At 38.0% G+C, this 25,940-nt stretch overlaps 1 protein-coding gene across 1 annotated transcript in view; it reads left to right on the top strand.

Moving 5' to 3' along the window:
• fhl3a (four and a half LIM domains 3a) overlaps window positions 1-25,130 on the top strand; it is a 42,504-nt gene extending 17,374 nt beyond the window's left edge. The window contains exons 2-6 of the mRNA XM_079895202.1: window positions 14,231-14,410; window positions 16,831-17,005; window positions 22,462-22,631; window positions 23,223-23,409; window positions 23,572-25,130. Of these exons, the coding sequence (XP_079751328.1) occupies window positions 14,255-14,410; window positions 16,831-17,005; window positions 22,462-22,631; window positions 23,223-23,409; window positions 23,572-23,723 (840 nt within the window). The 5' untranslated portion in view covers window positions 14,231-14,254 and the 3' untranslated portion in view covers window positions 23,724-25,130. The remainder of the gene's footprint in view (window positions 1-14,230; window positions 14,411-16,830; window positions 17,006-22,461; window positions 22,632-23,222; window positions 23,410-23,571) is intronic.
• Window positions 25,131-25,940: the final 810 nt, after the last annotated feature.

Genomic DNA, 25,940 nt, shown 5'->3' with positions numbered 1-25,940 from the left:
GCTTTCCTCTTATTTCCCCCTCTGCTTTCCTCTTTCCAAATTTCATTTTCCATTTGCATTCATTTTATTTTCCTTTCCATTCCCTTTTGTTTCCTTTTGCTTTTCATTTCCTCTTTTCTTTCCCTATTCTGCCTCTCCTCTCTTGCATCATCCCTTAAAAGGAGCATGTGTTGATATTCACCTGACAGTATGTGACTTTAGGTTACAGTTCTCAGACATAAAAGCAAAGGAGCATTCAGTTACAGACGTTTGATGACACATGGAGGACAGTGACGCCAATGACCATGTTTGGTCAAAAATTCTACTCTGCGAAGTCACTGGGAAACAGAAAAGCGAGCGGGCTCATGGGATTACAATTGTTTTTGTTTGTTCTTGGAGCAATAATATACTCACTGCCTCTTTCTTACTGTCTTACATTATCCTGTGAACACCCTCCCCCAACAATGACCAAACCTCAGTCGTCTTTACCCCGGTTAAAAGAATACTTCTTGTTCTGACTCTCCACCGCTCTCATTTTGCATTATCCTCACCTTTTTTTAATGCAGCAAAGCTGTGAACATTTCATTCACCAGGTCTTTCTCTGGTTTGTCTTGATTTACATGACCTGATACAACTCAAACCATACAAAGTTCCTTTTTCTCTTCCATCCCAGTCCACCCTTCATACTGTCAGTTTCTATCTTTGTATTCTTCTTGCCTCTGAAGCACTTACCGGCAAATACCACAAAAAGTGAAGAAAAGACAGCCCTTCCTGCATTCTTCGGGCAATGACTCTCCAAACCTACTTTGGCACTCTGGAGTCAACTGCATACTTCTGTCAATAGAAAGCAGATGTTAAACTGTAATGTATGGGAGTTTTTTTCCTCTGTCTCTCTCTACACAGGAAGAAATATGTAGGCGAGACCTTTTTTAACCATCTACATGGATATAAATAAAGATGATGAATAAATCCACCTCTATTTTCACCTTTACTTGGCGCAGTAGCTTGAGGAGAAGCACACCTGAAATGCAGATGCAATATAAATGCAAACACTATAAGAAAGAAGTGTCACCATGTTTTTTGTTTGTTTGTTGACCATAATTTCATATAGCATTCTCTGAAGTAATATATTTCATGGTATATAAATATGATTCTGTCAATGTGCTATGCTACCACTTAACACTCATCGTTTATTTGATTAAATACAGTAAAAACAGAAATATTATTACAATTTAAAATAACTGTTTTCTATTTGAATACATTTCAAATGCTGATTTGGTGCCTATGAAACATGTTGTGCTGCTTAATTTTTTGTGGAAACCGTTATACTTTTATATAAATAGAAAGAACAGCTTTTTTTATAGATTTTTGTAACATAAGTGTCTTAACAGTCACTTTTGATTTGAAGTATTAATTTCTTACAAAAACAAATCTTACTGACTTTTGAACGGTAGTTTATGTATTTTGCACGATGGATGATAAACCAAGCAAAAAATAAATAAATTTCAAATTCAACCACTATAAGCAAATACAAACAAACCACCTAGCAATGCGCAAAAAAACCCCACTCAGAACGCCTTAGCAACTGCATAGCAAAACCACGTAAACCACCACAGAAACCTAGCATTGTGGCAGTGACTTTTGTATGGGCATTGGGCAAGCACTTGTTAGCTTAGTAGCTATAGCTGCAGATTGAACGTAAAGTTAGCATCATCATATTTGTTTTATTGTGCCTCATCTTATTTTTATTTTAAATTTTTTTCCACTATGGCTTATTTTCTTTTTCATACAGAGCTGCAATTTAGAGTAAAGTTTCTGTGAAATAGAAGATTTCTTCCTCCTCAGTGCCTTTGCTAAAGCACAGTGACTTTAGCTAGCACTGCTGACAATGGCTTTAGGGCTTGCTAATTGACTGTGTAGCTCTGCGTGTCCTCTTTAATGACTGCTGCGCTAGCCTTTAGCTAGCCTTTAGTCTTGGCACAGATCAAGTGTAAAAGGTCAAACAACTATAGTGAAAATGCCAAAAAGGTTCATATAAGGCCATTACTGTTGTGAGGGGAGCTAGCGTTAGCCTTGGATGATGGCTTACAGACACATCCATATACCTCTGGAAGGGCTTGTGGTTTGTGAGGGTGATTTTCAGAGTTTATATATTCACACCTCTCGTCTGCTTAAAAGCTTGGAAAATGACATCCTTGTTAATGTTAGCTCCCTAAGCAGGTGCTCATTAATGTTCATTGATGTTTACGAGGTGAACCTGACTGTGCCATCCTCGTGCGGCATAAGGCTGTGTTTAAAGGGCTCATTGGAAATGACATGTTATGCATGGTCTGTGTCTGTTCTTCTGGCTTGTTCCTGTCTCACATCTAACATGTACTAAAATAGAAGAGGCTTCAAAATGAGCAAACAGACCCAGTACTGATCGGTCAGCCAAGAGTATCTGACTCCTTGCGTCAATGATGCAAGTAGTGATTTAATCTTTTGCTGGGGTAAATAGTACATTTGGTAGATAAAAAAGGGTTAGAAAGAAAGAGAACTTGTTTATGCTGGTCATTGTCTGGTTTACGTCAAACCTTGTTGTTTTGCAAAGCTGTCTCGGTTTGGATTATTTGCTGATGATGGTCATTCTGAAGGATAACTGTGGTCAGTGACGTCTGTTCCACATGGCTGGGCCTGTAACAGAAGATGGATTCACTGTGTAAGCGAGACTGAGTCCTTTGCGGTTGCGATGTTGAGTGTCTGGCCAGTATGTATGTTAACTGTTATCACGGTCACACTAGAGAAATTGGGTAGGATTTCAACTCTGTGGCGGCAGTCGAAAAGATCATTTACTAACACTGTCAAATCATCTGCTCCAGAGTAAACAACAAAGGCCCAATTTCACAAGCACAGCCATTACCAAGAGGCATGCATATTCTAGAGCAGGGAATCTCAAGCATTGGTCTGCAGGTTACAATAATTGTTATATATATATATATATATATATATATATATATATATATATATATATATATATATATATATATATATATATATATATATATATATATATATATATATATATATATATATGCTTTTCATAAATATATTTCATTTTTCATAAATATTTCATATTTAATAAATAAATTATTATTTTGAAAATAAAATTAAAATTGGATGGAAATCAACTATATAAATATTCTTTACTCGCATCTATTTTTTTGTTTATTTATATAATTATTTTTGTAATATTCTTGAGCATTTTTTAATTTCATTGAATAACAATAAACAGTTGAGTAGAGATAGAGACAACCTAACAAACTTTTTAACTAGTGAACATTTGGCTCATTTGGGTTCATTAGCTAAAAGTAGCTAGTAAATCTAATTAATTTCAATTAATCAAAAACAAAACCGCAGTCTGGCAAACCTTTAGGTCAGCAGTTTATGTATCTATACATTTTGCATGGTGGATGGATGATAAGCAACCACAAACAATAAGCAGCAAGCAATGCGCAAAAAGGACTCAGAACGCCTTAGCAACTGCATAGCAAAACCATTGACTTCTGATTGGGCAAGCACCAGTTAGCTATAGTTAGTATCTAGTCACTAAATGTATTATTTCAAGCTGGTATGTAATATAAGTTAGTGTAGGTATGTAATGTAAGCTTAAAATGGTAAGTAATAATTTTATGGAATTTGGTAGTTTCCTTCAGAGTTTTGGGGTGTTTGAAATCCACTGTTCTAGAACATCAGCACATGACAGCAGATGTGTGAAGACAGCTACTTTATGTATAAAAAATACCTAATGTAAGTATAGAGAGAAATTTGTATATCTCATCTGTCTGTCGTGCACCAAGTACTTTAATGGAGATAATGTGTCAATGAGCAAGCACAAACATTTGGATTTGTTTTTGAATGTTATCTCATCTTCATCGCCAATTGCCTCCCTGCTTCCTCCGATAAGGCTCTTTCTCCCTCTCTTCCCTCGCTCTCTCTGCTGTTTTTTGCCTTATCTGATGTGACTGGAGCCAATCCTAAAAGGCAATACCAAGTGCACATTTACATAATCTTCACCGCAGCTTTTTCATGTTGATACTGTGGCTTTACAACAGAACCATAAATGTTTTGTTTGTCACACAGCATCCCATTTTGTCCCTGGAACCTGTCAGCTATTCATTTCAGCATGGATGTCTGATCTCTGAAATCCAGTATGGAGTCAGTGTAAAAGTGTGCCCTTGTCATTTTACTGTAGAACCTGTACTTAAAAACTAACACTGTGTATTTGTTATGATATAAAAACACTTATTTTTTTTTGGACAAAATATGTTTGGTCTAAGAAACTTAAGAATACCTTCTAAGACGAGTATTTTGGTTTGTGCAACACATTTCACCAATAAAAAAAATTACTCCTGCACTTAAATATAAAAAATCTATAACAAAAATGTCCTTTAAGTTTTACATAATATTTCATTCACCAGGTCTTTCTCTGGTTTTTCTTGATTTCCATGATCTGATACAACTCAAACCATACTAACCTCCTTTTTCTCTTCATCCCAGTCCACCCTTCATACTTCATAAGCAACACATTTCACCAATAAAAAAAAAATTACTCCTGCACTTAAATATAACAAACAAAAATGTCCTTTAAGTTTTACATAATATTTCATTGTCATATTAATTTAAATTTAGTCTAGCATAATGTTAGCCTGACTACGTCAGACTTCCTACTTCCGCTAATTTCATTTCGCTCCTGTAGTCAGTCTGAGATAGCAGCGTATCTTTCAGTTTTCCACCGGCCTGAAAACAGCCGGGCCAATCAACGAACAGAGGGCGGGCTGAGAGCCGTGACGTAGACGCTGATTGTACCGTGGTGGATGCGTACTTGCGTAGATTTACTTCACATAATCTGCAAAAGTCGTTCACAGCCATGTTCACTCCGGTATTTCGCTCGATGGTTTAGTTTTTGCATCATACATGTGTTTACAGTGGAAGTTAGATGTGGCTGAGCATGCGCATAACACACGCCATAACCAAACGTTATGTGATTGGCTTACGGGTAACCAATGATTTTAAACTTCAGACAAGCGCCCCCCCGCGAGAGAGAAAACACTTCTCTATTATGCTATTCCAGACTCTCTCTACGAAGCAAAGTGAAGTAGCAGAGTCTGGTATTACCAGGCTAGCATAATGTAGTCAATGAAAATAAGATTATAGTTGACGAATTGATTTAAACTACCAAAAGTGTGCAATTGTAACAAACTGAACCTTAACTAAATAATCTAGCACATGTACAGTATTTATAGTATATATACATATATATATATATGTATATACTATGTTGCCATTGGCCTCCTTTGCCTCAGATGATATACTGTAGTATCTACTGGTGTTGTGTTTTCTGCTGACTGTAAATCAAATCTAGAGCTATCACTGTGCCTGGAGCTGCTCCAACGGCAGCCTGATCTCAGTGTGCTGCTGTCTGTAAATCCATATGCTACATTTTCACTCGCCAGTTTAATTTATAAAGCAATCCTACTCACCCTCCCTTACTCTGTTTTTCCCTTAAAGGTGAAGTATGTAATATGTTTAATGTTAATATACATTCTCTTAACCCATTTTATTGTTACTATGTAGTAGTAGTATGCCATTCATGGGTTTATCTTGAACCCATTGAACTCCCCCAGGCACCATCTAAACATTGAGAGCGGTCCACTCAGATCTGTCAGATCTATAGCAAGAGTTTGGGGCGTGGCTACCATAGCAGGCAGAGCCAAAGGGTGTTTAGGCACTGTGGGACCATGACCCATTACATGGGAATAGAAATTCAGCTTTGGTTACAGAAGTGTAAGCACAATTTCGCTGCATTTAGACCTTCAAAGATAAAAGAGGTCAAAGTGAATCATACTAGAGCCCTGCGCGGGACTGTTTTCTTAATCATGCTCCCGCAGAATGTCTGAGCAGCTCCCGCAACGTGTGTGTTCCACTCCCGCCCGTACCCGCAATGTTTGTGTCCACTCCCCCCGGCACCCACAAATGTTCTGCTTGTAGAAACCGACCATAAGATTAAGTAATGCTAGCAGCACACATGACAAACATTATTAGACTTCTAAAACTCTATCAACTGTTAAAACAAAACATCTAGTGGAGCCTAAAAATATAGTTCACTAATACGACTCGCCCTGAAAACAGAAAGAGAAATCAATATTAACAAAACGCAACACAAAATACAATCCATTTATCTTCTCTGAGGTGAATATATCTGTTGTGTTTGTCGTAACAAGAAGTTATCACACTCACATCAGTCAACTGTCATTGTGACTGTCATCTGACAAACAGAGTACCGGTCCGAAGATATTCAACTCAATGAAGAAAGTGTACTGATACTTTTTGGGGGGGATTTCTAGGCATTGTATTTTATGATGCGTATTTACCTAAAGAATAATGAAATAATGAATGACTTGGCATAGCCTTCTACAGATTGCTATGGAGGAAAATAATGTTACTGATCGACTTAGTGAACTTAATTTGTTGACTCCTTTCTTGTTACGCAGTAAATAGCAGGTCCGCGGGACCCGGCTGTATTTTTTGACCACCCAATCCCACCTACATTACTATAAAGCATTATCATGCACCAGTTCAGAAAGAAAAATGTTCCAGTTTATATTGTTTACTTTGATGAATCCAGTGTAGACTGTCTCAAACAGTTGTGGTGTGTCATGTCAAGAAATGTGCCCTGTGCAAATACGTTGGATTGGTTTATTATAAGTGAGACGCTCTTGCTAGCCTACTCAATTCCTTGCTCATGATACATAACACAGCTAAAAGTATTCCTAATTGGTTGGCATTTTTATTCAAAGATGCCTACTTTTACCTGTTGAGACGTACATTCAAAAGCATCCTTAAGATCTGTATTTGAGATGTTTGAGCTGGAGGAGGTGCGACGTGCGAATGGGGCATTTACAAAATATGCTTTATTTTTGTAATTCCACTAGGTGCAACTAGTGTCGCAGAAACCAAATACTTTACCTTTAAATATTAGAAAAGCTACATATTACATAAACAGTAAATTTTTCTCTTTTCTCATATCAAACAGAGAGATTATTACATTCATTCAGTGTTGTGCATGAACGCGTTCAATGAACGACGTTCACTGAACGCGTTCATATTTTCGCCGAACGCTGAACTGAACGAATCACTTTTCATACAATGAACGTGAACGAGAGCGGCGCTCACTCTGGCAGGAATGAGCAGCACGCGCAGTTCACGTTCACGCTCATTTGAAAAGTCAGGTTTTACCAGGGCTTAATTTGAGCCGGAACATGTTCCGTCACCTCCGAAATTGGATCCGGCACCTCCTGTGTCACTCAAATGAATTGCCTAAATGAAAAAAGAAAAAAAAATTACTGTATGTGTAGTGTTCAATGTTTGTGACACATGACTTGCGCACTTGTTGTACGAGTTGAGATTGCTGTTAGCCTCGATCGTTTCACTCAGGGGAAAAATGTCAAAAAGACAGGAAAGTTTGCTTAATTTTTTCCAATACGCTTCACAGTCAGATCCCAAACAAGCAAAAATCGTTTCCGCTGATCAAAAAGGAGACCACGGTGGACAAAGCCTAGTATCGATATCTCGTTATTTCGACATAATAAGGGGACATTGTAATCTGCATTAAGCCACATTAAGCGTTCTTATAGCCTAATGGTTTTCTATGGGAGGAAAATGCTTAACCGTTCATATTATGGGCTCATCTGATTTTTTGTACATAGCATAGCCTATTTGTTAGGATTTTAGTATCATAATGATTAGGCTAATAAATGCACGCACAATTATCCGTGAACTTGATTTGAACAAATGCCTTTCAACTTGTGTGTGCAAAATTCAGAATTAAATTAATGTGCAGAAATTTGTACAAATAGAGAGTAGGCTATGTAGGCCTACTATACTGTTGTAGCCATTAAAAAAAGCGCGTTTCATATTTGTTAAAATATTATAATGTTATTTTTTTTCCATTTATGTTGATTTATGAAAAGTGAACAGCACGACCGAGTAAGATAGGATGCGCAATATGAGACATGGAGCGGGTCAGACATGATTTTGACCGTTGAAGTTGAAGTTGTTATAGAAAGCCTTTCTTTAAAGTGAATTTCGTTTTGTATAAATTGTATCTTAATTTTAATCAATTTTTCATCAACCAATTGCCTGTATTTAATGAATAGGCCGACGAAACAAATATAACGGAGGCACCCGCGCGTGCACTTCCATTGCACGTGAACTAGAGCACATCCTAACTTAACGAAACTCAGTGTATGCCTCACACAGACATGACAAATACATCAAATACACAAAGCTTGAAATGTCTTTAAACGAAATAATTCAAAACGAAAAAAGAAAAAGGCTACTCTCTGATTATGTAATCCATTAGGCTTATTTATGTGCATTTCTCTCTATAAGCACGTTCACACGGAGATGGCGATCGTCAACTTCATCTTTGCAGCCGAGTCGACACTTTTAGAGAAAACACTTGTTTATTAATAAAAATCAATACACGCGTCACCGGATTTAGGCCTACAGATGCACGCACACATTATTTCGAAATAACGAGATATTGTGTTGAAATAACATTATTATTAATAATAGCCTACATCTTTTAGAATAGGCCTATTTGATTGAATGCTGAATGTTGCGCTTGTTCAATTTAATAAAATTAAAACTTTAATTGTGATCTTTAACATAACTGAATATTAAATATTTAGTGACCAAGTTTTGCGCAGCTCCCCGTCAATGATCTAGCACCCACTCAGCATGCTGTCCCTGCAGAGAAGCTACGTAGGCAGTGTAATTTTTTTTTTTTTTTTTTTTTTTTTTGTTCCGTTACCTCCAACCCAAGAGGTTCTATTGAGTAAAATAGTGACCTATCTTAAAAAGAATTTAACAAATGAACGTGAACTAGTTCATTTTTAGATATGTGAACTTAGTTCATTTAAAAAAAAAAAATGAACTATGAACGTGAACTAGTTCATTATCATCTGTGTGAACTGAACTTTGAGCTAGTTCTTTTTAAGTATGAACTGGCACAACACTGCATTCATTACATTCATCACAAGCCCAAAATGATGTGGCCAATCAAGGCAGCCTCTGAACAGGATCCATTTGTGCAATGGAATGCATGATATGTTATTCCATTGACAGAATTTTTTATTCTGTCAACTATATCTTACGAAATAAAAGTCAGTGAGTTATTGAATTTAGGGTGTTATATAATAGTCACGGTGAGGTGGCAAGTAGCCATTGCCTCCTGTTGCCCAGGCAGACGTTTGACAGGCCGAGCTCTGGCTGGACCCCAGGAACAGGAAGGGCCCGGGTCAGTTTCCCAGCGGGAGGCATTGCCGGCCTGTTTAATGTGAAGTGGAGCGTGATAGGAGTTTGGTCAGAGGATTAGTGTTGTTGTCTCTGAAACTGCAGTGGGACAGGGGGTCTGCGTGAACACGCCACCCATGGCCCTGCAGCCTTGCTCCCTTTCAGTCTGGCCTCTCTGAAGTTAGACAAACATGCCTTTGTGGCCTTGTCATTCCCCAAGAATCTCACAGACTGTTCTGAGAAGGACCGCCGTATCCTTCAGATACAGATAGGACCAGAAGGCGACAAGATAGCTGCTTCGAAATATTTAAGAGCTGGCCTATGGTCACTAAAACAGTTATTTTCCTCATAGTATTGCAGGCCTGACAGTATGTCTGTACTACTGGAAGTGATGACAATGCAAGACGCTGCAACCGAGTGAGGTTATCAACGCTGCTGGCGACAAAGCTGCATGTCATCTCAGAGTATTCACTATCACTGTGCAATCAGCAACATGAAAAAGGGCTGTTAGTTAGTATGTTATTGAATTTGCTACAATAACATGGCTAGAAGCAAAGATTATTAATATTATAAGGCCAGAGACCAGAAACATCAGAGTTGGCTCTGATCATGTAAGACTGAAGTTATTTAAATAACTATATATATATATATACACACACACACAAAATGACTGAATATCTGTACTACTATCTTCAACTTCAAGGACTGTTTTGCTCACAGTTTTGGTATGTAACCACAGGCCACTTCATCAGTAACAAAACACTTTGCACAAATTAAATTCCTGCTTAGAATTTCAACTGCAACGTGTCAGAGGATTCCTTATGGTTCTGTACAAAATACCACATTAGATTTCAACCAAAGCCAGCTCTGACTTTGTAAGTAGAGGGAGAGGTCTTACTTCATTTTCCCAGCTTCTGGATTGAATCACTTCTGGACATTTAGCCCTGGGGTCACTGATGACATCATGCCCTCCACCTTAGTCCAAACTGCCCATTTACTCTCGTGTTGCTTGTTGCTCCCATGATGTTTTAGAAACTGAGCACAGAAAGGAAGTAATAACAACCCCCGCCCTAGACAACATAAGTATTTATATATCATCTGAGTTGGAATAATATTTCCCTCTGTACAGTGAAGGACTCGGTCCTACCTCATCTTTAATGCTTACCAGAAGGCGAGTTATTCTAACTAAAGCTCACGTCTCCCCAGAGACAGTAAACACACTTGTAGTCAGGCTGCAGAACCCCTATTGTTGACGTTACTTGGGTGAACGATGAGGCCTTCGAAACACTGTTGGTGATCCTTCCTGGCGTGTGCAAACAGCCCGTCCTGTATTTAGATGAAATTGAATGTGAAATTTAGCATATGCTTGCCAAATCAAAGAAAAAAGATGCATAGATATGTCAACTTTCATTATAAGCAACATAGTTTCTCCATTTAAAAGATGTTTATCAGACCTACATAACTTCTTTTTATAACATGCTACATTTATTGTAGCACTAAGCCTGGTTTCATTTCTCCTCCTTTCAGTCTATCAAGTTGCCAGGAAGTGAGAGCCATTAGCTCTGGAGATCTGAGGCAAGATCAAGGAAGTAGATGTTGATTGTGGGATGGATCCCAGGTGTTCACACACCTGCACAAAAGATGTCTTTACTCAATTTTACATGTTTTCCTGTGACTTGTCTGCAAAGTTTTTCCTGTTACTGTCATATGTCATTTTGTTATCATCGACTAAAACAAATGTTATTTAAAAACATTTTTGTTAATTGAAATAAAGCTGAAATAAAATAAAATATAAATATTAGATGAAAAACTTTAACTAAACATTTTGAAATTACCTTGGCATGCAATTAACTGAAATAATTTCAAGTTGAAGTACTAAAAACTAAAACTGAAATTATTTAGAAATAAAAATAATAAAAATATCAAAAGCACATAAACAAAGTATTAAAAATTAAAGTAAAAGTAAAATATAAAAGTAAAAGCCATTATATAACTATAATAGTATATAAATGATGCCTAAATAGCACTGATGGGCATTTAATGGTATAATGACAATAAAGAGTAAATAAAAGGAAAAATCTACTTATAATGTGTGCCAATTTCTTATAAATGTTGGTTTAATTTGATCTTGAAAACAGTATTTTTTTAAGACAATTTTCAATTTAACAACTCAAAAATTGTCATGTGGTGTAACCATCAAGTATATTTTTCTCTTCAGCATCGACCTCTTTTTAAACATATTTTTCGAGGTGCAAAGTAATTTTTGTACACATTATGAATTATTAATTCATAAGAATCATTACATTTCTGGGGATTCACACTGAACCAGTCTTGTCTCACCTCTACAAAGCCAAATTATATGTTAAAAGGGAATATGCATTTTTAATGTACTTTTGAATAAATTAATGACTAGGGGAAAAAAAGTGTGTCATGTCATTGACCCATCTACGAGAAATACAGAACCATGATACCCTTGATGGGAACGGAGAAGGTTCATATTCCCTCAAACGCAGGTCTGTAATGATGTAAACCAGGGGCAGCCTCAGGCCACGGGAGCCTCAAACATGAACGTTCCCTAATTTACGAGCAGATTCAGGGCAAAGAAGCTTTTAAAGCAGCTCTCAGCTGAGGGTAAGTGGTATCATCGTAGTAAAAGAGTGTCAGCTGATTATTTATGAAGCTTCAGGAGGTGCGGCGCCCTTTTTTATCTTAGCTTTTCACACCCACGATCATTTGAGCCTTTTGTCATGCCAGGGGAAAGAGGAAAGATGAAACACGGTGGTTGATATCTTTCATCTCGCATCTCGTGATTACACCCTCCCTGTGGGCGTGTGTAAGACAGGCGGCGTAAATAGATTCATTATTTCAGTGGTGGCTGATTATTATTATTAGCTGGGTGGAAACTGATACACTGTGCTTGTCTCTGCCAGGGAGGCCTATCACTATCATAAGGCTTTCCTCCAACGTCTCAGTAATGTTTTGGCAACCTGATAGCGTTGCCGCAACGCTGTAACAATATTATTCCGTGACGGGCACTCGCAGGGCCGTACGCTCACGTTAAGGTCAACCTGGTGTTTTTATTACACTTTTGGTTTATGTGTGTACTGTAAATGGTTTTAACACCTCGCATTGTGAACATGGGGTATGTTATTGTACTGAATGTGAACAAATCTGATCCTTACTCCCCTATGAAGATTGTGTGATGTAAGACAGGCATTACAAAATAAATAAAAAACATAAGTGTTGTTTTGGATCAGTGCTTGTTCTTTCAAAAAATGTAAGAGTTCTTGTCACTTTTGCTGTTCTCTAAACACTCTCCCTAGGTGGTCTGCGCATCCAAGGCAGAAATGTTTATTCACAAATATTTGCTGGTGAAGCATGCAAATGTGCAGACCTCCAACAGAATGAGGTCTTTTTCCAAACAAGAATATAGTCTTACCTTTGTGATCTTGGAGGCCTTTTATGCGTCATGCAGTGATGAGTTTGTCTTTTTTTCTGCACATAAATGCCAAAGCGAGAAAGATTGGGTTAGTGCAAACTCCAGGAATTTGATAAAACCCATAACAATGAGGAAATCAATGCCCAAAACTAAAGCTTTTGCTGCCTATTTGGCCATATGTGCAAGCAAGAACTTATAAAACATATACCTTTAATTCAGTGTAGCCTACTGTAAGTAGTTTTGGACAAAAGCCTCTGCCAAACGCATAAATGTAAAATGCATATATAAATTAGGTGATGTGCATTGTGCACTACCGTTCAAATGTGTGGGTAATAGTTGATCTCAGAAGTGTTGATATCAAAAGTACAGTAAAAACAGTAAAATTGTGAAATATTATTCCAAATTATCTATATTACTATTTTTTAAAAAGTAATTTATTCCTGTAATTGCAAAGCTGAGTTTTCAGCAGCCATTACTCCAGTCTCCAGTGTCACATGATCCTTCAGAAAACATTAATGCTGATTTAGTGCTTAAGAATCATTTCTTATTATTGTCACAGTTGAAAACTGTTGTGCTGCTTAATTATTATTTTATTGTTTTGAAAACCATGACACATTTTTTCCAAAAAAAATTAATTAATAGAAAGTTCAAAAGAACAGCATTTATTTGAAATAGAAATGTGTAACATTTATAAATGTCTTAACTGTTATTTTTGATAAATTAAATGCGTCCTTGCTAAATCAAAGTATGAATTTTTTTATTTTTTTTTAAATTGAATGGTAGTGTAAGGTGACTAATCAATATTAATAGATCTATCAGTCTGATTTGTGAACATTAAATTATGATTTAATGTTTACCTAATTAAGTAGTCCTATATAATTTGCTGAAAGGTGCCAAAAGGCTTGCCATTTTAGGGGCTGTTCACACAGGACGTGATCTTGCTTTCAAAAAAAGCAAGATGCAGACAAAACAGATTGGAAAAAAGGCCTTGAGATGCATTTTTTTAAGTTAAAAGTACTTTTTTTAAAAACAGCCTCTGCGTTTGTGACACACTGTGTCTTAAAAAAAACAGCCTCTGTGTTTGTGACACACTGTGTCTTAAGAAAACAGACATCACAGTGCGAGATGGTGATCAAAAATTTTGAAAAGCATCGCTCAAAGCCATCTTTGCTCGTTGGCCAAGCAAAACAAAGCTCTTAAAACAATGGTTATTTCTCTAAAAGTGGGCTACTATTGAAGCTCTACTGCAGCTGCCACGTCACACACAGCACAGAGTCGTGCGCTTGCTAAAATTCTAGCTTCCTCCCTCTTATTTCCCAGCTATCATCACAGAGCTATAAAACTTAATAGACGTTTTGCACAGTGCTTCATGACGGATCAGCATGTATGTGTTTGTTATTTTCTCTCTCTCTCTCTCTCTCTCTCTCTCAGGGCGATGAACCTGACAACCAACTGTACCTTCTGTGTGTGTTACAGGGACTGATTAGGATCAGGATCAACATGAGCGAGCGCTTTGACTGTGACAACTGCAAGGAGTCCCTATACGGCAGGAAGTACATCCAGGCGGAGGACAACCCTTACTGCATCCCTTGCTATGACAGCCTGTTCGCCAACACCTGTGATGAGTGCAAAGAGCTGATTGGCCACGATTCAAGAGTGAGTTGCACACTTAATGGGATAGTTCTCCTAATTTACACACCCTTGTGCCATTCCAAACCTGTATGACTTTATATCTCCTGTGGAACACAAAAGAAGATATTTTGCAGAAGGTTTAAGCTGCTCTTTTAAATTCAATGAAAATTATTTTAAAAAATTCTTTGTAATTTAATGAGTTTATCGAATTTGAATCTCAAAGTTATGTTGAATTTTATTAAATTACTTTCGACGAAATTTTGCAGACAAAAAGGTCCACTGTCCATTGTCAGTAGTTTAGCAATGTACTGTATGAAGCACAGCTCACACAACACAAATAATTTGAGTGACCTACCTGAACCCTGCGTGGGTAAATCTTTGGCCCTCATTCATAATTCAGGATTGTGTGATTCTTCCTATTGGAATGACTGGATTTTGCCTGCAAAATGTCGCCAAACAAATGTGTCAAGTAAATGTGACCTTAGCTTTAGACCACCAAAACGATTTTTTTTTGTGAATTCCCTCTGAAGGGATAAAAGTAGTGTCTGGTTCACTTTGTACAGCAAAATGTTGCTTTTACAGGAGCATTTCCATGATGGACGGGGTGGGGGGGAATTAGACTCAATTACACTGTGAAAGCTTTTTTATGTGGTTTCAGGCTGAAACTGTCCATTTAGCAGTTCTTTTGAGAAAGGCATTTATTGTCCAATTAGAAATGTCATTCAACTTCAGTCATGGCAACAATGTTGAAAACCTCAGGCAAAACATTAGCAACCAATTGAGACTTTAATCCTTCCCATTTTGAGGGTAACTAATCCCTTCTAAATTAAATAAAAACCAAACAATGCAGTTAATATAGCACTGTAGTAAACTCCCCACAGGAAATCAGGAATCTGTGCACAAACAGACAAAGCTTCTGATGACAATGAGGGACAGCAGATGCTAAATAAAGTCGCTGTTTGTCTTGGCCATTTGCAGCACAGGTCATAAATTTCACCCTCCCTGTCTTATTACTATGTGTTTACATATTTTACATGAGGAGTCGACCCAGACGCCATGTACTCCACACACACACACAAATAACTAGATGCACATGTGCTAGTGTTTGATACGCTGCTTCATTGCCATAACTTGAGATCTTAATCAGAAATGTACTTGGGATTGTGGAAAAGCTGTTTAATTTGTGGCCTCTTTTTACTTTTTTTCCCCTATAAACAAGGCTAATCTGTGGGTTTGTCATCTTGTCTTTCACAATAACACCACATCTTTAATATTCCAATATGGAGACACCAGTGCACCCTCTGCTGCTAGCTCACGTTTGTACATTTGCAGTACATAACATTTATGCATTTGGAAGATGCTTTTATCCAAAGCGACTTGCATTGCATTTGCACAGGTACACATTTACATCTTTATCGCTGGGAATCAAACCCATGATTTTGGCGTTGTTAGTACCATGCACTACTGTTTGAGCTACAAGAAAGCTAGTGAAAACCTGTTGGTTTAAAGGGAGAGTTTATCTTAAAGGAATTGTTCACTTTAAAATGAAAATTACCCCATGATTTACTCACCCTCAAGCCATCCTAGGTGTAGGATGACTTTCTTCTTTCAGACGGATACAATCGGAGTTATATTAAAAAATATCCTTGGCTCTTCCAAGCTTGATAATGGCAGTGAATTGCAACCAACAGTTTGAAGCTTAAAAAAGTGAATCCATCCATCATAAACGAACTCCACGCTTCTCTGGGGGGTTAATAAAGGACTTCTGAAGCAAAATATTAATCTTTAAAACTTTATAAAGTAAAATAACTAGCTTCTGGCCACACATACGGATTCGACTTTGAAGTCTAAAGCACAACTTATTCGAGTAATGCTACGTACTGCTGATATTTACGCTATGCCATACGCTACTTCTGACGTCATAAGTTGCGTAAGTTGTGCTTTAGGCGCAAGTAGACTGCGTATGTTCGGCCCCAAGCTAGTTATTTTACTTTGTAACATGTTAAATATTCATATTTTTCTTACACAAACTCATCGCTTTGCTTCAGAAGGCCTTCATTAACCCCCCGGAGACGCGTGGAGTTCGTTTATGATGGATGGATTCACTTTTTTTAAGCTTCAAACTGCAATTCACTGCCATTATCAAGCTTGGAAGAGCAAAGGATATTTTTTAATATAACTCAGATTGTATTCGTCTGAAAGAAGAAAGTCATAGGGTGGCTTGAGGGTGAGTAAATCATGGTCTAATTTTCATTTTAAAATGAACTACTCCTTTAAAAATTAAAAATACATTACAAACCCGTATGACTTATGTGGATCACAAATGTCTGTTCTTCAACATTTCTCTTTTTGTGTTCCAAGGAAGAAAGAGTGTTATATGACATGATATTTGTGTGAACTATCTCTTAAAATGTTCGGTAACATGCCTGTGTTGTGTGATTCAGGAGCTGTTTTACGAGGACCGTCACTACCATGAACACTGCTTCCGCTGTTTCCGCTGCGACCGTTCGTTGGCCGACGAGCCCTTCACCAGCCAGGACGATGCTCTTCTGTGCAACGACTGCTACTGCAACGAGTTCTCCTCCAAATGTGTGGCCTGCGATAAAACCGTCATGCCTGGTACAAATGACATCAGCACACCACAGACCCCACTGGTTATAACTCATGTCATTATCTTGTTCAGACTGGTCTCAAGTCCAGTTCCTTTTTCGCCGCTCCTTTAGTTTGTTCTCAATCCTGTTGTGTAAGACTGCAAGTCTTCACACTTTTGAAACAGACAGCTTGCCATGACCACAGGTATGCAGGTAACATTAGATTCACAATAAGGAGCCAAAACAGAGAAAGGTTGCGAAGTTCTGCCAAAGCAAATCCAAAGTACTAGCTGCATGACTAAAGTAGAGAGAAGTGAGAGAGCGGTGAGGACCAGGTTAGATGTGACAAAATAATTGCCAGTCTGCCTGGCTTGCTGTCTCTCAGCCAAATCATTGCGCATGGCTGCCGTCCAAGCCTCTAAAGATAGGAGGAGATAAGCCAGTAAAATATTTCAGCAAGGCTGCATCCATCTGAAAAGTAGGTAATAATTCCAGGAGGTTACGTATGTTCTTTTACAACGCTTGCAAGGTGAGGCCTATATTGAAAGACCTTTACGTATTTTTATAATGCCTGCAAGGCCCAAGTGTGAAACTTCTGCAACTAATTCCTGAACCACTTACACTACTGTTCAAAAGTTTGGGCTCAATCATTTTTTTTTTTTAAAGAAATTAATGCTTTTATTCAGCAATGACATAGTAAATGAATTGACAAAATTGACAGATTAATATTCTATTCATCAAAAAATCCTAAAATAAATGTATCACAGTTTCCACAAAACTATTAAGCAAGCACAATTGTTTTAAGCATTGATAATAATAAGAAATGATTCTTGAGCACCAAATCAGCGTGTTATAATTTCTGAAGGATCATGTGACACTGAAGACTTGAGTAATAGCTAAAAATTAAGCTTTGCCATCACAGAAATAAATCACATTGTAAAATATATTAGTCTAGAAAATATCGTAATATATTTGAACTGTTGAGTAATTGTTTTGTAGGTAATTTTAGTATTATGTGTGTTAGTCTTTTTGCTTTTTGTAATTTTATACTTGAATGTTTGAATGTTAGAATGTTCAGCACTGAAAATATAACCAAAGGTGATGTCGTCATATTATTTGAATACTGAATTGTGAGTGATCTTCTTCCTGACATTTATTTGCATATTGAATTGCAGTTGTTATTTTTCTTTCTTGCACCTATTTAACATTTAAGTCGCCTTTAGACTAAAAGACGTGTACTGAGTATCATGACAATGGGAAAGCGGATCTGATGTGGTGTGTAATTTAAACAAAATTTGTAATTTTAACACTTATTTTGCCTCCTTGCAAACACTGCTATAGAGTTGTGCAGGGATGACATCCGAATCCCAGAAGACTTATTTGCCACTGGTGCCTTCGAGATTTTCCTATGGGGTTTTATAATGGGATTTTTCAATTTATGAGTGAAATAAAGCCTGTGGTAAACATAACTTGACAATACTTTGACGTTTTGTTCTACAACATATACCACACACACTCACATGCCAAATTGCCTTATCTAGTTACTTCATAGAAACATACGTTTTTAAAAATAAACATAGCTGCTTTAAAATTCCCATTTTCGGTATGGCTGTGTAATTTACAGTGAGGAAAATAAGTATTTGAACACCCTGCTATTTTGCAAGTTCTCCCACTTGGAAATCATGGAGGGGTCTGAAATTGTCATCGTAGGTGCATGTCCACAAAAATCCAGAAATCACAATATATGATTTTTTAACTATTTATTTGTATGATACAGCTGCAAATAAGTATTTGAACACCTGTCTATCAGCTAGAATTCTGACCCTCAAAGACCTGTTAATCTGCCTTTAAAATGTCCACCTCCACTCCACTTATTATCCTAAATTAGATGCACCTGTTTGAGGTCGTTAGCTGCATAAAGACACCTGTCCACCCCATACAATCAGTAAGAATCCAACTACTAACATGGCCAAGACCAAAGAGCTGTCCAAAGACACTAGAGACAAAATTGTACACCTCCACAAGGCTGGAAAGGGCTACGGGAAAATTGCCAAGCAGCTTGGTGAAAAAAGGTCCACTGTTGGAGCAATCATTAGAAAATGGAAGAAGCTAAACATGACTGTCAATCTCCCTCGGACTGGGGCTCCATGCAAGATCTCACCTCGTGGGGTCTCAATGATCCTAAGAAAATTGAGAAATCAGCCCAGAACTACACGGGAGGAGCTGGTCAATGACCTGAAAAGAGCTGGGACCACTGTTTCCAAGGTTACTGTTGGTAATACACTAAGACGTCATGGTTTGAAATCATGCATGGCACGGAAGGTTCCCCTGCTTAAACCAGCACATGTCAAGGCCCGTCTTAAGTTTGCCAATGACCATTTGGATGATCCAGAGGAGTCATGGGAGAAAGCCATGTGGTCAGATGAGACCAAAATAGAACTTTTTGGTCATAATTCCACTAAACGTGTTTGGAGGAAGAAGAATGATGAGTACCATCCCAAGAACACCATCCCTACTGTGAAGCATGGGGGTGGTAGCATCATGCTTTGGGGGTGTTTTTCTGCACATGGGACAGGGCGACTGCACTGTATTAAGGAGAGGATGACCGGGGCCATGTATTGCGAGATTTTGGGGAACAACCTCCTTCCCTCAGTTAGAGCATTGAAGATGGGTCGTGGCTGGGTCTTCCAACATGACAATGACCTGAAGCACACAGCCAGGATAACCAAGGAGTGGCTCTGTAAGAAGCATATCAAGGTTCTGGTGTGGCCTAGCCAGTCTCCAGACCTAAACCCAATAGAGAATCTTTGGAGGGAGCTCAAACTCCATGTTTCTCAGCGACAGCCCAGAAACCTGACTGATCTAGAGAAGATCTGTGTGGAGGAGTGGGCCAAAATCCCTCCTGCAGTGTGTGCAAACCTGGTGAAAAACTACAGGAAACGTTTGACCTCTGTAATTGCAAACAAAGGCTATTTTCTCAGGTGTTCAAATACTTATTTGCAGCTGTATCATACAAATAAATAGTTAAAAAATCATACATTGTGATTTCTGGATTTTTTTTTTTTAGATTATGTCTCTCACAGTAGACATGCACCTACGATGACAATTTCAGACCCCTCCATGATTTCTAAGTGGGAGAACTTGCAAAATAGCAGGGTGTTCAAATACTTATTTTCCTCACTGTACATTGTAGAACAAAATGCCATCATACGTATCATAAGTATCATAAAGTTATGTTTACCACACGCTTTATTTTACTCATAAATAGAAAAACCCCATTAGAAAATCTCGAAAGGAACCACTGGCGAATTAGTCTTCCGGGTTCTGACGTCATCCCTGCACCACTCTATTTCCTCCTTGAAATGTAAATCAAGTTGCTATTGACATTAAAACATGTGGCTGTTATTTTTGAGGTATAAATCCAGTGAACAAATCAAACTGTATTACAACCTCCAAAAGTTGCCAAACCAAAAACAAGAAGATAAAAAAATATTCCGCCACAATTTTGAATCCAGATTCATGCATGTAATCTGAGGGCTACATTATAGGAAGAGGAACACATTGTTAGTGGTTTGTGATGTACAGATGACAAGGGAAGAAGAAAGGGATGGAGGGCTCTGTTTCACAGATTATACTTTACTTTGATGAATGTGGTGACATATTTTGAGGTGAGTTTTGAACTTGAGCAAGACAGCCTTGATGTAACTTGATATTTCTTCTAAATGTCTTTCATTATCCAGGGGATTACGACCTTTATCTTTTGCTCTCTGTGTAAAGCTTTGGTGATTTTGACAGTGGGGCCTCTTGAGTAGGTTCTCAGCAGGGCTTTTGATCTGGTTAATGTGTGAAACGCTTAGTGGATTATGAAGGTCGATCTTTAACCTTCTAATCAGTTGATGAGCCTCAACTGTCAGATCATCATTTTGTCACTTAGAAAGCTCAAATTCGTCTTTTGTAGGGAAATCCCAGCGATAAGTAGTCTCAGTTGAGATTTCTTAGGAAACATGCAGTTGTCTTTCAAATTGGGTGAAATGGCTGTTAGTGGCATGCTCCCACAATGGGATGCTGCAAAGAATATGTGATTATGATGAGCCTCCACTTCTGTTAAGCTCCTTTGGTGGTCCTAGAAATGGAAAGGTTTTTTAATAGAATGAGAAGTACTTTTCCACCAAAATGGCACCATTGCTTAATGCCCGGGACACACTTAACGACTAGCTGAAACATTCTAAGACTGAACTGAACACACTTATAGACTGTTTCCAACGACTGCAGCAGATTTTAAACACCAACTGAACGTGACTCTGTGCTTTTGGGCATAATCAGCCTTACAGTTGTTAAGTGTGTCCTGTCTTAACCTGGACATCTGACATGTATCAGAACACAGGCGTTTCCCCTGACTTAAGGACAAAACATGGCATAACTGACCATGTTACTTCGTAATCAGTGGACACAAATAAACAAAGTGCATCATGGTCTTTGTCTTACTTGCAGTGGTGCTCAGTAACAAAACATTTACTTAACATTTACATTAAATTTACATTTACTAAAACAAAACAATACTTTGTTACTGTACTTAAAGAGGCTATATGCAACTTTTTCCCCAAAATAAACGTAACAATAGCCTTTTTATTTTACCATTTATGACTCAAACATCTCCTGATGAGCATACTGACACCTTGTCCGCTCACACTGGGTGCACCTATAAGCCTGTATCCTATTTTTCCTATTTTCTGTCGGGTCGGATTTTTCCCGCGCTGTCTGCGGATGTGACGTCAAGCGCGTTCATGTTAAATGTTTCAGATCACTCTAACGTTTTGATAAGAGAACACTTATCTCAAACAATATATGTATTTGACTGTTCTTACCTCTGTAAACATAATGTTGACCTCTTTGCAGCAGATGACTTGTGAAGTGTGCACGTACGAGAGCGAGCAGAAAGGAAGAGCAGTTCCGTTTTTTGGCCATAGGTGTCAGTCGCGAGTTTAAATTTCAGAAAATCGCATATAGCCTCTTTAAGTACATTTTTCAAGTATCAGAGTATTTCTATTTTGGGAACCTTGCATAGTATTGTACTTTTTACTCCACTATATTTCATAAAAACATGTCGTTCCAAAAAAAATTGGCACAACCTCAGAGACGGTGTCCGATTCATGAACGAATTGTTTCTTTTCAATCAACTTGTTAAATCGGTACACAGATCTCACTGAATGATTCATTCGTGAATGAACTGATCCGATTGCATCCAATTGATCCGATTGCATCTGTTGAGTCAACAACTCACTGATTCAAATGATCCGGTCTGAGCGAGTTTATGAAACTTATTTCAAATAAATTAAATTGGCATATAATTTTATTAATCGATTCACAGCCCTAGTTATTATATGTTTAAAGTTACTTTACCAGCAAAAGTTATAGATCTTGTAGCACCGTGGTTTGAGCAGGAAATTGTTTATTTTAAAGGCTTCCTTTCTTTTTCTCTCACAGGAACCAGGAAGCTTGAGTATGCCGGCTCCACATGGCATGAGAGCTGTTTCATTTGCAACAGCTGTCAACAGCCAATAGGCTCCAAGTCCTTTATCCCAGATAAAGATGACCACTATTGCGTACCCTGCTATGAGAACAAGTTTGCACCACGCTGTACTCGATGTAAACAGGTCAGTGGTGGGATTTCACTAGCCTCTCTGCTTGAAAAACATAACCATGTGTTCCTCATCAGTCCACACACACATTCCTCCACAAAAAGTCAGAATTCTGACCTCATTTCTCCTTCATGTTGCATATCAGAACACTAGTCACTGATTAACTCTGGCTGTCAATTTCACATCCTGTCTTGACAGGCAACCATCTGTTTGGAGTCTTGGCTCTATATTTCACATTTATTAATGCAAAACTATGTATTTTCAAAAATCTGTATAATTAGGCTGGTTTTGAGTTCCCCTCACCCTGATTTGATAAGTTAATAACAGCTAGATGGTATGCAAAGGAATAAAACTGTAGGCTATGTGGAAGTCTCAAAAATTTGACTAACTTAACAATGCTTTAATCTTGCTTCAGATCTAGATAAAACTACTCAATTGTTGGACAACTAGTAAACTTTTCAACTATAGTGAACCATCCCTAGCATTCAATTGGTACATATTATATGAATGAACACTCACAAGACTGACAAGATGTTTTATGTCTAACAAACAATGGTTACAAAGAAGTTGTAACTATTGTTTGGTGTTTGTCTCTGTTGAACTCAGGCCTTGGCTAAAGGTGGTGTGACCTATAGAGATGAGCCGTGGCATAAGGAGTGCTTTGTGTGCACAAGCTGTAAAGTCCAACTAGCTGGCCAGCACTTCACCTCCCGTGAGGATAGCCCATACTGCCTCAAATGTTTTGGAAACCTGTACGCTAAGAAGTGTGAAGCCTGCAGCAAACCCATTACTGGTAAAATAGGCATGGATGTCACTTTGTTTTAAAAACCGATTGGGAGCTTTAGGGGTTGGGGATTACAGATGTGTTCATTTAGACATTGTGAAATGATTGCGTCATGAACTCGTTTAATAAAAAAAGTTACAAATATCTTACGAGATTTTTATTTCCTTATAGGTTTTGGTGGAGGAAAGTACATCTCGTTTGAGGAACGGCAATGGCACCAGCCCTGCTTCACCTGCTCTCGATGCTCCGTGTCCCTGGTGGGTGCCGGCTTCTTTCCCGAGCAAGACGAGATCCTCTGTCGCAACTGCAACAGCAACCTATAGAACCCCCATCCACACACCTTACCTTCCCATATACATACATTCGTCTTTATTTTACACTGCTGTGCCCTCACCTGAGAACTTCCCGTCTCAATTGACGCCCATGCTGACACTGCTGTGAGATTACAGCAAACTAACCCCTCACACAATGGTCTCAGCTTCACCAAAATACTACCACCGGAAAAAAATACTAGATGAACAAGACTTTTAAAAGATGCACCAAAGATTGCTGTTGAGACTTGAAAGCCATGCAAAGTTGAGTCCCTACTATAGTCTGTCCGTTGCACAATCCAGATCTGATGTGCCTACTAGTTATTCCCATTTTTATTATTCCTGGCCAACCAACCAGAGCTGTCATTAGGCTGGTAATGGTCATTAATGGGTGGATGTAGCCTTGTGTTTGCAGCCTGTGAAAGAACTCAAACAGATTCCTTCATAAACACCCAAAGGTTAAAGGTTTGTTGTTCTGTTAAAGTGACTGAACGGCCATTTAGAATTGTTCCAAATACTCTGCGCCAAGTAAAGTGAAAGAACAGGAATGAATGCACAACTTATTTTGCGTTTTGGGTACAATAAAAGTTACAATTTGAGAAGCAAACACCCAAAGCTAAACATCTAGCTTTTACACACCATGTATGACACATAAATATGTATGTGACTGTTGAATGCTGTAGTTAGTGAGCACTTTTTCTAAAACTTCACTAAAACCTTTTGTTTCTAAGCAGAATTTGTCCTCTTGATGCATTGCACAAGCATTCAAAAAAGTGGCGAGTCTTCCAAAATGCATAGAAATATCAGAAAAAATAACAGCTGAAATGTTTCTGCGGTCTATAGATGAGTGGAAAAATGAAGTTCGAAATGCATTTTGTATACAGGTGGAAGACGGACTTGCATTTGCACTACTATAGCTTGAATTATCTATAGAAGCACAGAAACTAAGATACAGTACATGTTACACTGTATATACACAAACTACATACCATTTCCTGTTCACTTTTTGTTTTTTTATTGTTTGATAATTAATTTGTCTACATTATGACCTCTACAGTCAGAATTTTCTTAAATCTTTATAAACATGTCTCTGTGTTAAGAGTGAATGCAATTAAACAATATTTGTGTCAGTTTGTCGCAAATGATAGTATGCATGTTGTCAAATTGAGTCAGTAAGTATTATTATTTTTTAATGCCAATTTTACTAGTTTCACTCTCTGGATATTTCTAAATGTATAAGTATATATTCACTTTGAGCTTAAATGCAGGAGAGAAAAAGTTGGCTAATGTGCATTTAATGAAAATGATTCAAGTGATACAAGCTTTGTAAGTTTGGGGTGTGGTTAAAAAAAAAAACATTTCATTTTTTAAAAATTAAAAACAATTGTTATTGATTGTTAATACATTTTTTATTAAATTAAACAAGTTGTAATGTCTTTTTTCCAGACTAGATTATGCAAAAGCACCAAAAACAAGTATTTTTTGTACAAATTGACTTAATTTAGGCCAAAGACATTCAATTGCATACTCAAGAGCCTACTATCGTCACCTTCCTAAAATAATTACCTAAGTCATTTTTTGATTATTGGTTCAGTTTTTTGTGTTTTCTGAGAAACCTGAAAAAATGACTTGGGCAATTTTTTTAGGAAGGTGACACTATCCAGTACAGTCTTCATAGGAAGGTGACACTATCCAGTACAGTCTTCAATCTCATTCGGGGTTACCTTGTGCCTCTAGATGGGTGTGTTTATCTGCAAACTTGCTGAGTGTGCTATTTCTTCGCCTTGATGAGGCATTAAAACTTAAAACAAACACGTGGCCAAATCCGTTCTCTCTCAACACTGGTGAAGGTCTTCCTCCCCTTCTCTTTTTCAGCATTTTCACCAAAGAAGGAAATGGAAAAGCAGAACGGGTGATGCTGGTGGGGGAGGGAGGCCTTCTGGTGGACGTTGGGATAGCACGTGGGAGAGAACAGCCAAAAACGAAAAAGAGAGGACGACAGAGGAGAGAGGGAGGGAAGATTGACGTTTTTGGAGCTGGTCCATGACACTTCCACTGGGGTTCAGTTACATACACACACTCAAGAGGTTTATGGGAAAAAAGAGAGGGTCAGTGAGGCAATAGAGGATGGTTAGGAGTATCACATGAGTGGTGGGTGAATCATTACCAAGGAAGGCTTGTGGGAAAACCGGACACTCTGAAGTTGAAGTGATTCAAAAACTACACCGA

The sequence above is a fragment of the Squalius cephalus genome, assembly GCF_949319135.1.
Source record: "Squalius cephalus genome assembly, chromosome: 15".
Taxonomy (NCBI): domain Eukaryota; kingdom Metazoa; phylum Chordata; class Actinopteri; order Cypriniformes; family Leuciscidae; genus Squalius; species Squalius cephalus.
Note: the sequence above shows the minus strand (reverse complement) of the source record. Positions and strands in the feature narration are given on the sequence as shown.